The sequence below is a fragment of the Artibeus jamaicensis genome, unplaced genomic scaffold (genome assembly GCF_021234435.1).
Source record: "Artibeus jamaicensis isolate MK-2021 breed Jamaican fruit bat unplaced genomic scaffold, CSHL_Jam_final contig_1410, whole genome shotgun sequence".
NCBI classification, from domain to species: Eukaryota; Metazoa; Chordata; class Mammalia; order Chiroptera; family Phyllostomidae; genus Artibeus; species Artibeus jamaicensis.
The window spans coordinates 417,828-434,122 of NW_026521281.1; the positions used below are offsets into that span (position 1 = coordinate 417,828).

General features: G+C 46.0%; 1 protein-coding gene across 17 annotated transcripts in view; it reads right to left on the minus strand.

The window, feature by feature from the left end:
- Positions 1-5,658: 5,658 nt before the first annotated feature.
- Positions 5,659-16,295, minus strand: part of HUWE1 (HECT, UBA and WWE domain containing E3 ubiquitin protein ligase 1) — a 150,199-nt gene continuing 139,562 nt past the window's right edge. For 16 of the 17 annotated variants that reach the window (XM_037153689.2, XM_053667505.1, XM_037153687.2 and 13 more), the window contains 14 exons: positions 15,791-15,923; positions 15,309-15,511; positions 14,588-14,715; positions 13,195-13,291; positions 11,667-11,822; positions 10,967-11,212; positions 10,575-10,692; positions 9,782-9,922; positions 8,664-8,951; positions 8,450-8,555; positions 7,717-7,834; positions 7,211-7,392; positions 6,733-6,923; positions 5,659-5,885 (listed from right to left, as the gene is read on the minus strand). In XM_037153689.2, the coding sequence (XP_037009584.2) occupies positions 5,783-5,885; positions 6,733-6,923; positions 7,211-7,392; positions 7,717-7,834; positions 8,450-8,555; positions 8,664-8,951; positions 9,782-9,922; positions 10,575-10,692; positions 10,967-11,212; positions 11,667-11,822; positions 13,195-13,291; positions 14,588-14,715; positions 15,309-15,511; positions 15,791-15,923 (2,210 nt within the window). In that variant the 3' untranslated portion in view covers positions 5,659-5,782. The remainder of the gene's footprint in view (positions 5,886-6,732; positions 6,924-7,210; positions 7,393-7,716; positions 7,835-8,449; positions 8,556-8,663; positions 8,952-9,781; positions 9,923-10,574; positions 10,693-10,966; positions 11,213-11,666; positions 11,823-13,194; positions 13,292-14,587; positions 14,716-15,308; positions 15,512-15,790; positions 15,924-16,295) is intronic. The other variant, XM_037153695.2, reaches the window with a different exon arrangement.

Consider the following 16,295-nt stretch of genomic DNA (forward strand, 5'->3'; position numbering starts at 1 on the left):
TTTATTTCTCTTCAGAGAAGAAAATAGGCCATGTACTCTTTTATGTATTTATTGTCTGCCTTCCCCATTAGAATATCAGCGTCATGATGGAGGGAATTTATGTCTGGCACACAGTAGGTGCTCAATAAATGTTTCTGGAATGAATGAACAAAGCAGGAGGATATAAGCAATAGAAAGGAGTGGTGGGGGCTGTGGGACTTGGAGAAGACGTGTCCACCTCCAGCCATTCACGTTAGCACACGCACGCACACACAGACACACACAGTGTTGTGGCTGTAAGCCACACGGTTTGGGCTGCCAGACTCCGCCTGAATTTGTGAATATTAGAAAGCATTAACAACAGGCCTGCGAACCAGAGGATCGCGGCTCAATTCCCAGTCAGGGCACAAGCCTGGGTTGCAGGCCGGGTCCCTGCAGGCCAATTTCCAGCAGGGGGCGCACGAAAGGCAACCATACATTGATGTTTCTCTCCCTCCTTCCCCTGTAAAATAAATTAAGTCTTAAAAAAAAAAAGCATTGACAAATACCATTTGGCATCTTCCTATGTGTGTTTGAAGGTTCTTCCTCGAGTCTGCTCCTGCACACAAAGGCCAGGAGCATAAACCTGCTCTGAGTACACAGCAGTTCGGCAGTGAAGGAGAGCCCATGGCACGGGGAACTGCCAGCAGATCTGGGCTTTGTGTTAGGTGATTTGGAGACAGTTCTGGGAAGTGAGGTTTTGCTCTAGACTGAATACTATCCAGAAGTTGGGGTAATTTTATGATAGAGTATACTAATGCATCTTCTCTATAGAGGGGACAGGCTAGGGAGATGCTTAAGCTGTAGTTGGTAAAAAAAAAAGAAAAAAGTAGCAGCCGCTCACATTAATTAGAATAGCGGGGTGTTCGGTTAATTTTTGTGATCTGGACAATATGTTTTTTGTCTGTGTTCAGACATTATTATGTAGTCATTTTAGTTGGTCTTAACCTGTCACTGTCACAGAGCGACCCTGTGTGATGTTGACGTTTTATGAAATATTTGTGTCCAGCAGGAGAACACCAAGGTCTGTGAATGCCAGGCCAGCCAGCGCCTGGAAGTCAGGGGGTGCTTTTCTCTTTGTCGGTAGATACTACGAAATTACACTTCACAGCTGGCGTCAGTTCTCAGCGCTGTATGACCGCGGCTGTTTCTTCACAATCTCTCCCGTGTTAACACACACACAGATAGATTTCATTTCGGTAAGTGGTTTTCATTGTGATTTACTGGTTAAGAATTTTATATGCGTATTGTTCATTTCTGTTTCTTCTTTTGTGAATCACCTTTTTAAAAAAAGATTTTATTTATTCATTTTTAGAGGGGGAAGGGAAGGAGAGAGGGAGTGAAACATCAGTGTACAGTTGCCTCTCGTGCATTCCCGCTGGGAACCGGCCTGCAACCCAGGCATGTGGCCCGACCGGGAATCCAACCGTGATTCCTTGGTCCGCAGGCACGCGCTCAATCCACTGAGCTACACCAGCCAGGGCGTGAATTACCTTTTATGTCCTTGCATGTTTTTTTAACTGGGGAGTTCATCTCTTACTGATTCGTGCTATATATATATAATTAAGGATTAACCATTTCCTGTTAGAGATAATACGTTTTCTTAGATTGTTATTGCTTTTTAATTCTGTTGATGGTGTTGCCGAGATTTTAGTAGTCAAATATATCAGTCTTTTCCATTATGCTGTCATTCATAGTTTTTAGCCATAGATTTTTTAAACCTTTTTTATTTATTTATCTTTAGAGGGGAAGGGAAGAAAGAGGGAGAGAAATATCAGTGTATCATTGCCTCCCATGTGTCCCCCACTGGGGACCTGGCCCACAACCCAGGCATGTGTCCCGACTGAGAATCCAACCGGTGACCCTTTGCTTCACAGACCCCGGGCTCAATCCACTTACACCAGCCAGGGCAGCCTTACATTTCTTATATCCCAGATATTATTTGCCCATATTTTTTTAAGATTTTTTTTTTAATTTTTAGAGAGAGAGGAAGGACAAAGAAAGGAAGAGAAACATCAATGTGTGGTTGCCTCTTGCATGCCCCCCAGCTGAGGACCTGGCCTGCAACCCAGGCATGTGCCCTGACTGGGAATCGAACCAGCGACCCTTTGGTTTGCAGGCCGGTGCTCAATCCATTGAGCTACACCAGCCTGTATTTGCCCATATTTTCATTTCGTGCTTAAAAACTAAGTTTACATTTTCCACGCTCGAAAGCTTCTACTTGGAATTTATTTAGTGTAAAGTGCAGAGCAAACTTTGTGTTTTTCCTCCTTTCAATACTTAGGTGGCCTTAACATTGACAAAGCTATTCCTTCTCCAGCTGGCTCTTGCTTTCTTTTTACAATAGACCAAGCACACCTAATTTCAGCTTTCACCTTGCTTATATAGCATGTCAATTTGTTCCCTGAAGTTTCAAGGCCAATTACGCTTGTATTTTTATGCAAACACACACAGTAAGTCTCTTCATTTATTTGCCTCTTTTCACCATTCTCCCAAGAGTTGCGTAGTTTTCTTCACATGGGTCCCAAACACTGCTTTTTAAGGTTCTTAGGCATTTTGTACTGTTGTGAAGGGAATCTATTTCCTGTCTTCTGACAGGTGAGAAAATGTTTAATCCTGCTACAACTGCCTATTAAGTCTCTTTGAGTATCCGTTGCCCTCATACTTCCTAACATCTATCTCCTTCCCTCCAGTGAACTTCTGGAAAGCAGAGACTTCTCAGTGTTTTCAGTACATGGTAAGTGCTCAATAAAATTCTTTGTTTACAATGGGTAATGATTGTTTCCCCCGCCAAGACAGCTGCAATTGTTAATAGAGAGCCATACATCACAGCTTACCTGGTTTGTTTGCATCTGTGGCCCAGCATAATTACTGGCACCATTTTTACTTTGGATGATAAATTCTATGGTCACTGTTAATTATAAGACAAGGGGACTAATTTAATAAGGAGATGACCTGTGGTAATCAATGCACAATCATTGGGAGAATTATTAGGGGACAAAAAGACATGTTTAATGTTACCATGCAAGCAGCTATTGGCTTTCATGGAGAAGTAGGTCTGTTATTGACTCCCTGCTGCCTACCTCAAATGCATTGTAAAATAGCACAAATTGCTTATCACGTTCTGAACTATTTCAGATGTATGAAAGTTATGAAGTATTACAGTATGTAGCATTGTAAGGAACAGCCATATATGTACCCAGCACCACCCAGCCTAATAAAACACCAATGCAGTTGCAGCCCTCTGTGCAATGACCTCTTCCCAGTTGCTTCCCTACGTGAGTGCTGTAGCTCATCCTGAGTAGTGCACACTACTGTTATACACATGTGTGGGTTTTCAGTCTTCATACATATGGATGTGGCTTTCCATGCTTTTGGTACATAGGTATGTGGTATTGTTTGCAGCTTTTAAACAGGTCCTACACTTTTGCTTACCATTGAGATTGTGCATGTTGATACATGCAATGGATACATTTTCACTGCTGTTATAGGATTCCACTGTAGGAATTTATTACAGTTTATTTACTGTTGGACAATAAATGCTTACACATCTCGCTCATTATAACCTAGCCTCTTGGTAGACTGCTTTAAGTTCTAATAACTTGATTCTCTTGGTTTAAGTCAAGTTCTACTTGTTTCCTGCTTTACCTCATTGTTAGAACTAGGCAGAACAGTGCTAATGGTGGTAATTGGCCACCCTATGCTTCCAGTGTGATGTTGGCTGATGGTCTGAGGCTACCTTATCAAAGTAGTGTCTTTAAAAGTTACCAGGAATAGTTATGAAGTGATAGCAAGCGCCTTGAGTCTGTTTGACAGGATTTTTCTCATTTCACATTGAGTTGATTAATATTACACCATACATATCTCCCAAAGGGACATCATCCTTGGTCACGTAAGGTTTCTGTAGTATGCCATTGAGTTAGATTCACTTTTTTCTTCAGGGTTATCCCAACGTCATGCCCCACTTCCACACTCACCTTCCAACCCTTGCACCCCTTTTATTAAATGTGGGAGCTTTATTCTACTTTCCTTTTTCAGAAAACCAGTTATTGATCAATTCTACTGTACTTCTGCTTATTCACTTTAAAGCCTTGCTGGACTCCCAGTCTCATCTCTAGCCACAACCCTTTGCTCAAGCTCTGCCATCTCAGAAAACTGGACTCCTGTTGCTTTTAGATTACTTTCCCCTCCTTAATCTTAACTCCCACACAGCTTCACAATTCAATCCAAGTGTCATTGACAATGGAAAGTCTTCCCTGATCTAGTCTAGAATAGGTACTTCCACTCTGGACACCCAGAGACCCCCTTCCTCCATCGGTCACAGAACTAACCAGTCTCCTCCCCTTGACTGGCAGTTCAGTGGCAGGGACAAGGCTGACTCATTTGTCTTTGCAGTTATCAGCAGGGCCAGACACAGACAAGCTTGTATTTTTTTTTAAAAAAGGAGAAAATGTCCAGTAGCCATTTGTACCAGGACCAAGGGATTGGGTTAAGGACACACCACTACTTTCCTACATCCACATTCTGGGACATGGTCAAAGGGAAAATCTTTTTAAGAAGCAGAGCCCCAGAGGATGAGAAAAATCACACAAAGCAAGCACCACTTGGGGTTATTTTTCTAACTAAACTTTTATTATTTTTTTCCCAAGGAACTGAAGTCCTTAGATTGGCTTTAAGGGCTGGGTGGAATAAAAATCACAAGAGACTATTAGGTGATCTGTGAACAGACTGGAAGACAGACAACAAAACAAGAACAAAAGGATGGTAAGATTGTTCTTCTGGAGAGCTTGTCAAATTATTTGAAATTTGTTAGAAATAAACTAAAACATTAACAAATAAAAAATTTTAAACCGAGCCCCCAGATTGGAGGCTGTTGTAAAAACAGTGGGTTGGATTCGGTGAGTCCAACTGAACATTCAGTGAGTCCAATTCAGAACATTTCTTATAACCTGCTGGTTTGTTCCCCTCAAATAAGATGCTTTGTCCTTGGCTGCGATCCACACCAGAACCCCCCAAGTGCAGATCCTATTGTCAAGAACCGACTCCCCCCACCCCCGTTCCTGGTGCCCGTTTCCCCCTTCTGACTATAGGAAAACCAGCTTTGAAAGAGGCTGCACCGGGTGGTAGTTGAGCAGAGTTTTCTGGGGAGTCCATTTGGACCTTTTCTCCACATGTCTAGCATGGGCTGCTCAAGAGTTATTTTCTTTTAGTTTGAAAAAAACTCCATTGTGAAAAGTGAGTTATGAAGAGTGCTCTTTATTTGAAACCTCCACAACACAGACGCCAATTTTGTCTCGCATTGAATCATTAGCTGTGCACATCAACACATTCCAAGCACAAATTAAGAAATGCAAACAGAACAAAAAAATATATATATATATAATTTTTTCCCCTATCCAAAGGTTTCAAGTCTCAATGCAGCAAATCCTTCTGAACACAGACTCTGAGGAGCACACTGTTCAAACAGTTGGGACAAACAAGTCCCTGCAAAGGCTACTGCCTTTTTAACACATGGGCTGGGGATCATGGACGGCATGGAACAGGGAGAGGAGGTGAGAAAAAGAGAGGGGGAGAAAGAATGAGCAGGAAAAAGGGAGCAGGTATGCACTGGAAAAGACTGGGGCAGCTGGGACACACACATGGTGAGTCGGTGGATTTCATTTATTGGTATCAACATTTCTTTCGGGTTCATTTGTTTTTATTTCCCCCATTCCCAGGTCCAACAATGGTAGAAAAACCCCACAGTGGTGGGGGGTGGGACTTATTAGGCCAGCCCAAAGCCTTCAGAGCACTCCTGGATGGCCAATAGTAGCATGTGGCGGAGCTTCTCAAAACTCTCATAGGCGGGCAGGTCCAGCTGATTAAAACTAGGGAAAGAAGAAAGATCAGTGCATAACGAACAAATGATAACCAAATCCCTGTGTTCCCACCATGCCCACTTGACTTCTCCCTGAGGGAACCTACTCCTTGCTTCTTGTGGACTCCCAATCCTGTCCTAGTCTGGTTTTTGCCCCTCCTCTAATCTGGCCCCATCACTGGCCTTCAGGCATCTAAAACCTGTCTGACCTTGTCACTTCTTTTTTTAAAAAGGTTATTTATTTATTTTTAGAGAGAGGGGAAGGGAGGGAGAAAGAGAGAGAGAGAAACATCAAAGTGTGGTTGTCTCTCACGTGGGCCCTACTGGGGACCTGGCACACAACCCAGGCATGTGCCCTGACTGGGAATCAAACCAGTGACCCTTTGGTTCTCAGCCTGCACTCAATCCACTGAGCCACACCACCCAGGGCTGACCTGTCACTTCTTAAACACCATGGCCTTGTCTATGGGCTAGAATGCAAGCTCTAAGGAGCCATTCAGGGTTGCTGGTGATCTGACTCCTGCTGATGTCTTTGCTCCCCTCAACTCTAACTCCTTGCTCCAAGCACACTGAGAGCCCTTGAATACACCATCTCTCATGCAGTGGTGTTCATCACCAATGTCTCCCCAGCCTCGCTGTGAGTCTGGGCCAGCTTCACATCTCAGACATCAGCCTCTCAAAAAAAAAAAACAACCAAAAAAAAAACCAACCCACACACAAATGAGCAAATTTGAGCTACCCCCAGGGCTATGGTAGCTAGGGCCAGATTTGAGTTCCTGACGGGGGGGCAGGGGCCTAAAAGTGGTATATGTGCAAGCTCAATCTGAATGCCAAAAAGGAGAACAAACCCTTCTTACCATGTGTGAGCTGAAGGCAGGCGATCTGTGGACCTGTCATCTCGATGGATCTGAAACTTCTGAATGCCATTCATGCCTTCAAGGGCAGCAAAACCTTGCAGGGGCACCTTGGAAGTACCTGTGACAAACTGGAGGAACTTGGCACGGTCAGCTTGGTCAAAAGAACGCAATGCTCTCCAGAACCACTGGATCTGTAAGAAGGGACATGAGAAGCCAGCATTAGATAGAGAGCTCCTAATGGAAGAGGGGGACTGGGCCTTGGACTCTAGACAAGTCTCTTTTGTGAGATGGGCTTCAGTTCATTCATAGGATGAGCAAGAACATCACCTGAAAAAGTGAGTCAGAAGAATGAAGAATTACATATAGGTAAGCGGTCATATATAACGCCCTTCCCCTAAGAATACTGGTAGATTTGGTATCGTACAAACTAGCACTGCTTAGGGATGAAGGGGTAGGGGGAATGGCAGCAGCAGCTCACCTGAATAGAGTTGGACTGGTACTTGTGGTATTCAGTGTTGGATTTCAAATCGTCAATGTCAATTGTAGGCAGTCCTGATATGAGCAGCTCTAACTCCTGCTCAGTGAAGATGGAAATGAGGCGCTTTGGAATGATCTCATAGAAGCCTTCTAAGAAAGCCGCCAGCTGTTTGCGGATGGCTCCTGGGGAGAGAACCAACATGTCATGTGACATCTGAATTCACGCAACTGTTACAGGTCAGAGATAACCCCAATCTGAAACCTGTTGCTACTAGGATGGTGACTGGTCTGCCTGCCCCACCTGCCACTGTATCTCTGGGTACCTCCCCTCCCTCACCATGATGGTAGATGAAGAAAAGTATTTTTGGTTAAGCTTTTGGATTCCTTTTGTGCAAGGCATTTGTGGCTGGCATAGGGGAAGAGAGAAAACTATGTTGGTGAAATGAAGTGGGACCTGATCTCTTCCCATACTGAGCAACATGGGGGTCTAAGGGACATTTCCCCTACCTGTCATTCTCATCTGGCACACCAGGTGTACATACTCCTTCTTATTTTCCTCTGTTACCAAGATGTTGGCCCCATTGGGTTTGAGGTCACGAACTTCACACACTCCAAACTCTTGGACCTAGAATGCCCCAAAACACTTATCATATGTATCAGAGGCTTGGTCTAGGATGGGATTTACACAGATACCTGGGAGCACACCCTAAATTCTTTGCCATGTCCTAGGCAGAGAGACAAAGCAAGGTCATAAAAAACAAAAAACAGTGACTTTTCTCATGAGCTCATAACTCCCTAGTAAGAAAAGAACATGGGTAAGGGAGGGGGGAGGAAGGCACAGGTAACATACATGACACAACACAATCTTCATAGAAAACAATTTGGTGGAACGGTTACCTTAAAAACATTCTGTTTTCATGTATATCATTTTTCTACAATGAACTTCTTTTGGGAATGAAGAATGTTATGTACTGGATCATGCACTGAAGCACTGCTTTTTACAAAGGGGGAAACTAGGAAACAGCCTGGATTATTTCACAAAATCTGGTTTATCTGTTTGTGATGTCTCATACAAATACCCATTGCTCTCTGCCATATGGGAAACGGGGCATGGGACTTTAAGTAAAGTCAAGATACTTCCTTAAAACCATGAGGTTATCCAATGCCAATTCAAGGGTGATCCCAGAATGGGTCTCCTAGGCTAGCCGGAATGTGCAGCAGTCAGGATTTCCTGACCCACCTCAGTGCTGAAGGTGAGGTCATAGCCTAGAGTGGAGACATCATTTTCCAGCAGATAAACCAGGCCCTGGTAGAAGTGGTAGTCTTCACTTTCCATATCTGTATATCTAGAAAAACACAAGTAGACGGGGTCATAGGTTGGGATGGAGGAGAGGCAGCAGAGGGGTGGAACGCACAGAAAGGACCCGACTCCCAGGACTGTGCCACATCCTCACCTGACAGACTTGCCCAAGATGTGTTTGTAGAAGGACCGAGTAAAGTAGCACTCCAGGAGGCGGTTGTCATATACAGCTTTGGCCACGATGCGTCCGACAAACTTGAAGTAGCTGAGGTGGTTGGGGTTGCAGTGGGAAGATGGATTGATGGTGTAGGTGACCCGGTCACCAGGTGAGGTACGGAACAAGGCATACATAGGGTTAAACATCTCCCGAGAGATGATCATATACCACTCCCGCAGGAGCCCTCCAGCATCCTGCCCTTCTTCTCCTTCAAACACTATATACCTGCATAAGAGAGCAGAAACAAAGATATGCAAAAGGCCCAGGGCAAATCCACTCATTTACACAGCGTGACCCAAGCCAGCGAGTGGCTGAAGCGGTGGACAGGGAATGCAAGGTCGCAGGACAGAGGTGAATGCAGTGTCAGAAAAGCCTAAAGGACAGCTCCAGGACAAAATGGGCATCACTAAGAGAAGACCAGTAGGAACAGTACAGAGGCCTAAATGAGGTCTCATTTAGGGAAAGCCGGGGTCAAGTGGTGTTGGAGAGTGCTGAGCACAAAGTCCAACATCTGCAAGGGTTTGGTAGTGGAGAAGCAGGGCCCAGCCTGTCTCAGAAGCCTCTCTGACTTCCTGTGTGCTTACATGAATGGCAAGCCCATGCCACGAGGAAGGGGAAGGAATCAAGTTTCTCAGTTTGGAAGCATCTAAACTGCTCCAGTGGGGCTCTCATCTCATCACTCACATGACCTCTGGCATTACGAAGTGCCAATCTCCTCTAGGTGGCTTCAAATACATCAGAGAGCAATTAGCTCTCTCTGAGAAGCCAGAAGGTCCATCTTTGTCAACGTCGAAGACACTCTGTCTGGTAAGTGTTGGGCAGCCTCAGCCAAAGGCTGGCTAGCCAGTGGACCAGTCTTATGAGACCAGGCTAAGAGGATGGGAGGCAGCCCGGTGAGATGATATCAGCTAGATTCCAATGGGGAATTCCTACTGGGGACAGCAGCACCTCCCTAAGTCCCCTTGTACATCTGGTGCCTGAATAAGCCTTCCCTATGACAGAGGAAGAGGGTCCCCACCCTCCCATCTTGTCTGTTTTCTGCTCTGGGCTCTTACAAGCGATTCTTCATTTCTTCAGGGGATTTCCGATGCAGCTCACGGTAAGAGTCTTCAAACACATGGTCACGGCGGACATGCACAGCCATGTCTTCTTTCCGGAGCCCTTCGTCCAAACGCTCCAGCTCTTGGCGGAAGTATCTTGGGAGGTAGGGAAGGAAGGAAAGAGGGAAGGAAGGAAGGAAAACAGGATTGGGGAGTGGTAGAGCAAACTTCTCTTTGCCTGATTAGAATGAAGACTCACAATGACGCTTTCCCCATCCCCCAACCACTCTGATTCCTGCTCCCCACTTGTACCCATGGCAACATGCCCAGTGGTTGGGAGAGATACGTCATTCACTGCCAACTGTCAATTTTCCCCATCTCCACCAAACAAGGGCCCACTGAGACTGTGGCATGGAATTTCTGTAACAAGCAGGTAAGTGTGTACTGGTGCACAGGAAGGAGAGTAGGGAAGACAGGAATGTTGTGGAGGTCCCTTGAACCCTGCTACTGTTATGGCTACCTGCAGCTCGATGGAATGGGACTTTAGAAATCACGTGGTTGAACAAAGGCTCACATCTCCCTGATGAAGAATGGAGACTGGGGTGGAGAAAGCCAGCAAGTATGTAGGTACAGTGACCGTCACTGGCACAGATTACTCTCTCCTTCCCACCAGCACCCTTCCAAGGGCTGCCACCACGGGAAACTTCTTTCTCTGGAAACACTGCCCCAGGAAAAACTTTGGCTTCCTTCTGGAAGGGGAGATACCACTTGGAGAGTTCCCACCCTGACCAACAGCCAGGGCACATACTTGCGCTTGACATCAAAGTCGAGGACACGAATGTAGTCTACCAGAACAGCAAAGGGCCCGTCAGCGAGGTGGGTGGTAGACTGTCGTAGAATCTGGTTTAACACAGTGCGATGAGTCTCTGGGATGAGAAATGAGAGCAGGAATCAGCCATCATGGGTTCCAAAAGACTAGATGATAGTCATCCAGCCAGCAACTCTTTCCTCGTTTTAGGGAAAAAAGGTAAGTGCGGCACGCAGGGGCTTCCAGACAGTCCCTACCTCACTGGCCTCGCTTTCCAACCCCCCACCGCCACCCACGTGCACACGTGCATACCAGGTAAGGATAAAATGTATGAATCAGTCTTGTAAAAAAATGAAGCCCTCTACACCTGGGGGCCTAAGAGTTCCCTGTACCTGCAAAACGAAGGAACTTCTGTGTGTCAGGGGGCAGGCTTGAAGAGATGTGCATAGATGAGGGCTCCCGGGAGAAGAACGGGTCAAGGGAGGAAGGAGTGGCTGGGGTTAGGGGGGCCGGGGAGAGCGGAGGAGGCTCGTCCTTGATGTGTGCCAGCTGGCTCTCACGGGTGTCTCGGACAGGAGGCTTGCTCTCCCGCTCTGTGGCATGGACCAGAAAGAAGGCCTCGACGGCGGGCTGTAGCACTGGGGGATGGCAATGATAAAGAGGTGACGGTTCACAACCTTCAACATATAAACCTCTTCTTCATAATCAAATTACGAAAAGTACAATATGGAAGAAGAAATAATGAAAATGTGTAGGAGAAACATAATGGTAGCATAAAAAAATGAAGCCAAACAGGAGGTCAGAGCTTCATTAAAGCCAAAGAAAAATGGGATAGGCAACCAGCTGCATAAAGATTCCCCTGGTTTAACAAGTGAAAGATACCAGCCATAAAAAGAGAAGGCAAGTATTTTTTTTTTTCCTGACACTGGAGTCAGAGGAAAAACAAAAACAAAACCAAACCCTCTCCTTTGAATCCTTATTACAAAGACACTGAGAAAGAGGGATGACCTGGAAGGAAGAAAGGTAGGCGGGCAGAGGTGGCCCCGGCGCAGATTAGTGGGTGAGGACCTGGGCCCTCGGGCCACGACGCACCTAGCACCGCATGCTGGTCATGGGATTCCTCCAGTTCCTTCAGACACTCTCCCAGCATGTCCCACAGCTCATCTAAGCTCAGCTGCTCGCTGAGCAGCGGCAACTCAGGTGGCCTCTCCTCCTTCTCCTTCTCCCCCTGTGAGTTTCCATCCAAGCCTACAGAGCACACAGAGGAGAGAGTCAAAACGTGCTCGAAGTTTCCTCTTCATTTAGATTTCCCCCAGACCAAACGCACAGGCCATTAGACAGGTCAAGTAGACTGGCCCACTGGCCCCCCAAGTAATACTAAGTGACACCTGAGAGCAAACTCTAGTCCTATACCGAATGGCATTTAAATTTAAACTAAATAAGATTAATACAATAAAAAAATTGGGTTGTCAGCTGCACTAGCTACATTTCAAATGCAGGCTATTGAGCACTTGAACTGTGGCTAGTGCGCCTGAAACAGTGGCCACTGCAGGAAAGTTCTACCAGACAGTGTCAGTCTACTTCCTGCTTCATTAACTCCCAGAGTACCTGTGGATTATTAAATCATCTAATATACCGGTAGCTCAAAAATGGACATCCTATGACAACACTATCCCAAAGGAATATGTTAAAGGGGTACCAAAAAGTGCCTTGACTGGTGTGGCTTAGTGGGTTGGGCATCACCCTGCAAACTGAAATGTCGCTGGTTCAATTCCTGGTTGGGGCACATGTCTGCATTACAGACCAGGTGCCCAGTTGGGGGCATGTGAGAGGCAACAGACTGATGTTTCTCTCTTTTTCTCTCTCCCTCCCTTCCCCTCTTTCTAAAACAAAACAAAAAAAAACAAGTACAACTTTTTTAAAAAGGGGGTACCAAAAAGTATTCTATGTATAATTAACTTGGAGAAATGCTGTTCATAACAGCACCCACTGCGTGCCAGGTACCCACTGCGTGCCAGGTACTGCTCTAAGCACTATATACGCACATTAATTCATTCAATCCTAACTATGAATACCGCCCTTTTTAAAAAAGATTTTATTTATTTTTAGAGAGAGGGGAAGAGAGAGGGAAAGAGAGGGAGAGGAACATCAATATGCGAGAGATACATCAGTCAGCTGCCTCTCGCACACCCCCAACTGGGGGCCTGGCCTGAAAACCAGGCACGTGCCCTGAATGGGAATCAAACCAGTCAGTCACCTTTCAGTTTGCAGGCTGGCACCCAATCCACTGAGCCACACCATCCACTGCTGAACACCCCTATTTTAAAGGAGAAAACTTAAGCAGAGAAGTTTGCCTCAGACCTCAAGGCTAGTAAACAAGGAAGCTGAGACTCAAATACATGCTGCCTCCATGCATATCACATCAGTTTCTTTACTACAGGAATTGCAATGTGTGCTGTGAATCTGCAACAAGGGTGAGGTGGTTGATGATCAGTGATCTTGGTTGGTAAACGCCTATTAATGCTGAGCTTATGTTATGTCGAGAACAGGGGCTCCAGCAGACATTCCATGAAGGCCGACTGTTTCTTTTGCTGGGCTGGAAACGAGAAGCAGTACTGACCAATGGACTGAGTATCGTGGGTACTGGGAGACGGCTGGTCCACATCCATGGGTGACTCCTCCCTCCGGACAGATGCTTCTGACTGGCTTGCCTCCGACTGGATAAAAGGGAGACAAGGTCACGTAAAGGGTGCAGCTCTGCATTCCTCGGGGACAGGCCAGGAGCCGGCCCCTGCCACTTCTCACACATCATAAGCTTAGAAAGAAGCTTCCCATATCTGGTCAGGAAACTCTGGTAGTAGTTCTAGCTCTCCAGGGCAAAAGAATGGCCTTCCCACCAAGTTTGCTGTTTGAGCTGACAAGCTCCCTCCCTGGACGCCTGCACTGCCTCCACTCCATTCCACACCTATGTCCAGTCATACACCAGCCTCTTGGATACAGACTTCAAGATTTCTTCTGGGGACAGTTTACAAGTGTATATACAAATATAAAGCTGAGATGGGTGGAAGAGAGGTTTGCTCTTTGTTCACAAAAGGTAAAATAATAGGGGAACCAGTGCAACCTTTGATGGGTGGGATTATTAAAAAAAAAAAAAAAGAAAAAACCAACATCTGTCCTATCAGGTGTGGGAAAGAGGCTGGGGCACAAAGAAAAAATACTCCAGAACAACAGCTATTTTCCCTTTCTACCCTGCTGGAGTGAAGGCTCTCAAGTTTGAGGCTGTTCCCAGCTTGCTCAATGAAATGATACTGCATAACAGGAATTACAGAAAGAAAAAGCAGATGTCAGGATACTTTAATCCTGGATCTTGGGAAGGTGACTTGCATATTGCAAGGACAGGAAAACAATGAGAGTGCCACAGCATAAATACAGGATGCCAGGCCTTTCCCTAAGTTACTCTGTGTTGGGATCCCAACAATGAGACGGCTCCCTAGGAACCAGAAGCCTTCCTTCTAAAAGCACCCGAGTACCTAAGTGCCAAAGGAGTATGGAGAACAGAGGCAGAGGCCAGGGTGGAGGGAACAGCCATAACCAGAAGAGGCTGCGTGGGATGTGTACCAAGCTTGGGGGACTTTCAAGAGTAGAATTACTAAGATGTCTCTGATGTACCTGAATTATTCCATGAGACTGAAAAATCTTCACCCCACACCCTCCTCAGAACCCAGACACTTAGCATTATGTAGTTTGCAAAAGCGCCACTGTTGACGGGATAGCTGGGAGTGGGGTATGATGGCCAAGCTTTGAAATCAGATCAAATCAAACCAAACCAAACCAACAAACCAATCAACAAACAATTAAAAAAATAAAAAACGCCAACAGAAAGTAACCCTGTTGCCCAGAGCATTCGTATAGCAAACTTAATGCAAAAGCATACAAGGTAAAGGCAGTGAAACCCCACTGATGATATGGTGGGGAGAGACAAATGAATGAGGGGCCACAGGCATCATGCTAACCGTTGCTGCTTGTTGCTGTCTCCGCGCCCTTTGACCCTCACGTACCATTTGTATAATGGCATCAGCCTCAGCCTCCAGCTGCCGAACAGCTGCCTGGATGCTGCTAGCTGAGCCTAAACCGGAGGAACCTGGGAGGAAGAAAGAAGGCAAGATATGAAATGTAAAAAGAGGGAATGCCCAATACTCTCCCATGTCCTGGGCTGCCACGGGGCATCTTGCTGAGGTCTTTGAGCTTTAGCTCAGGCAGCTTCAGAGTGCTCCTATCACGCACTAAGAGCTACCATTACAGACAAGGGCAGGGCACATGGTGCTAGGCAGATGGATGGTAGCAGGTGACAGGATTCTGTGGGACAGGAGGAAAGAGGTAGGATTTGGCAAGCCATGGCTCAGGCAACATGGCTGTAATGTTTTAGTCAGAAGTGATCAAGGAAACAGAAAGGAGGCACACTCAGTGAGTTAAAATTTTGTTCAGCAAAAGATCCATCCTCAATTTCCTTGCCAGATTTCCACTCCCCCTTAATTCCTACTTGCACTATGCATTTCCTATGCAGGCAGCTTGAGTGAGATACAGAATGCAGCCATCAAGATTTTAAGAAAGATTCATCACTTCCTTTTGGAAAGTTCAAACAGGAAGGAGACATGATATTAAGTCTTGCCCTTCAGGGACTCTGGGTTCTCCACCACCAACCCTGCCCCTCAACTGGACACTCCAATTTCATACCTAGCCTGCCTGTCTGCTTGGCTTTCTTGTTAGCTCGGCGCGTGTCGTCCCGGAGCTGGATGATGACCTGCAGTACTCTCAAGAAGAACTTCTGGGTAGATGTCTTGGATGTCAACATGGACATAGAAGGCAGCTGGAGCTCCCGGCCACCCAGAGGTCGCTTCTGAGATGCCACAATTACCACATTCTCAGCCATGTCAAACCTGGATAGTGTAGAGGTGGCTTGCGTATATTGACAGCATCAAAGCGTAAACACTCAGCAAGCAGGGCTTTCTGGTATCAACCAGAGGAGTAAGAAATCTCACAAGGAAATCTCGCAAGTAGGCAAAAACAAACAAACAAACAAACAAACAAACAAACAAACAAAGTCAAACGTGAAATAGGACAGATAAGAAAATCTGCCCAGAGAGAGGGGAAACCAGCGAGAGCCACCTTTCAGAATGTTTTAAGATTCTAGTATGACAGCCAAAAAGTCTACCCACCTGCTCTGCATTTTGCCTTTCAGCTTGGTGGTCTGTGGCTGCTCCTCAGGAAGGCCATCAGGAGAGAGGGTCTCACACTGGGCTCGCCGCTGCTGTTCCAGGTTGTATTCCCGTAGCTCGGCCAGAAGGGTACCTAGTAGGTAGAGGAACCAACAAGAGTTCAGAGACTGCCAGTGAAGCAGCTGAAAGGCAAACCTTTCCAAGAAACCTGCCCAGGTCATTCTTTTTGCTCAGCTACAGAGAACCTAGACTAAGCAGGAATTTCATTTTGCTATGTGTGCTGTGGATCAGTCGACCACCCAGGAACTACCAATTTACCTGGCCTCAAGAATCTGTTGAAACTGCACAAAATGCAGGTCAGTGTGGAGAGAAAAATCATCTGTTTTGGAGCCTGCATACCTTTTGAAATTCTGAGGTTTTTGTGGTGATCTTAGGCAGATTGCTTACCTACCTTAATAGGGCTAATACTGCCTAACCTCACAAGGCTGCTGAGAATTAGGTGATA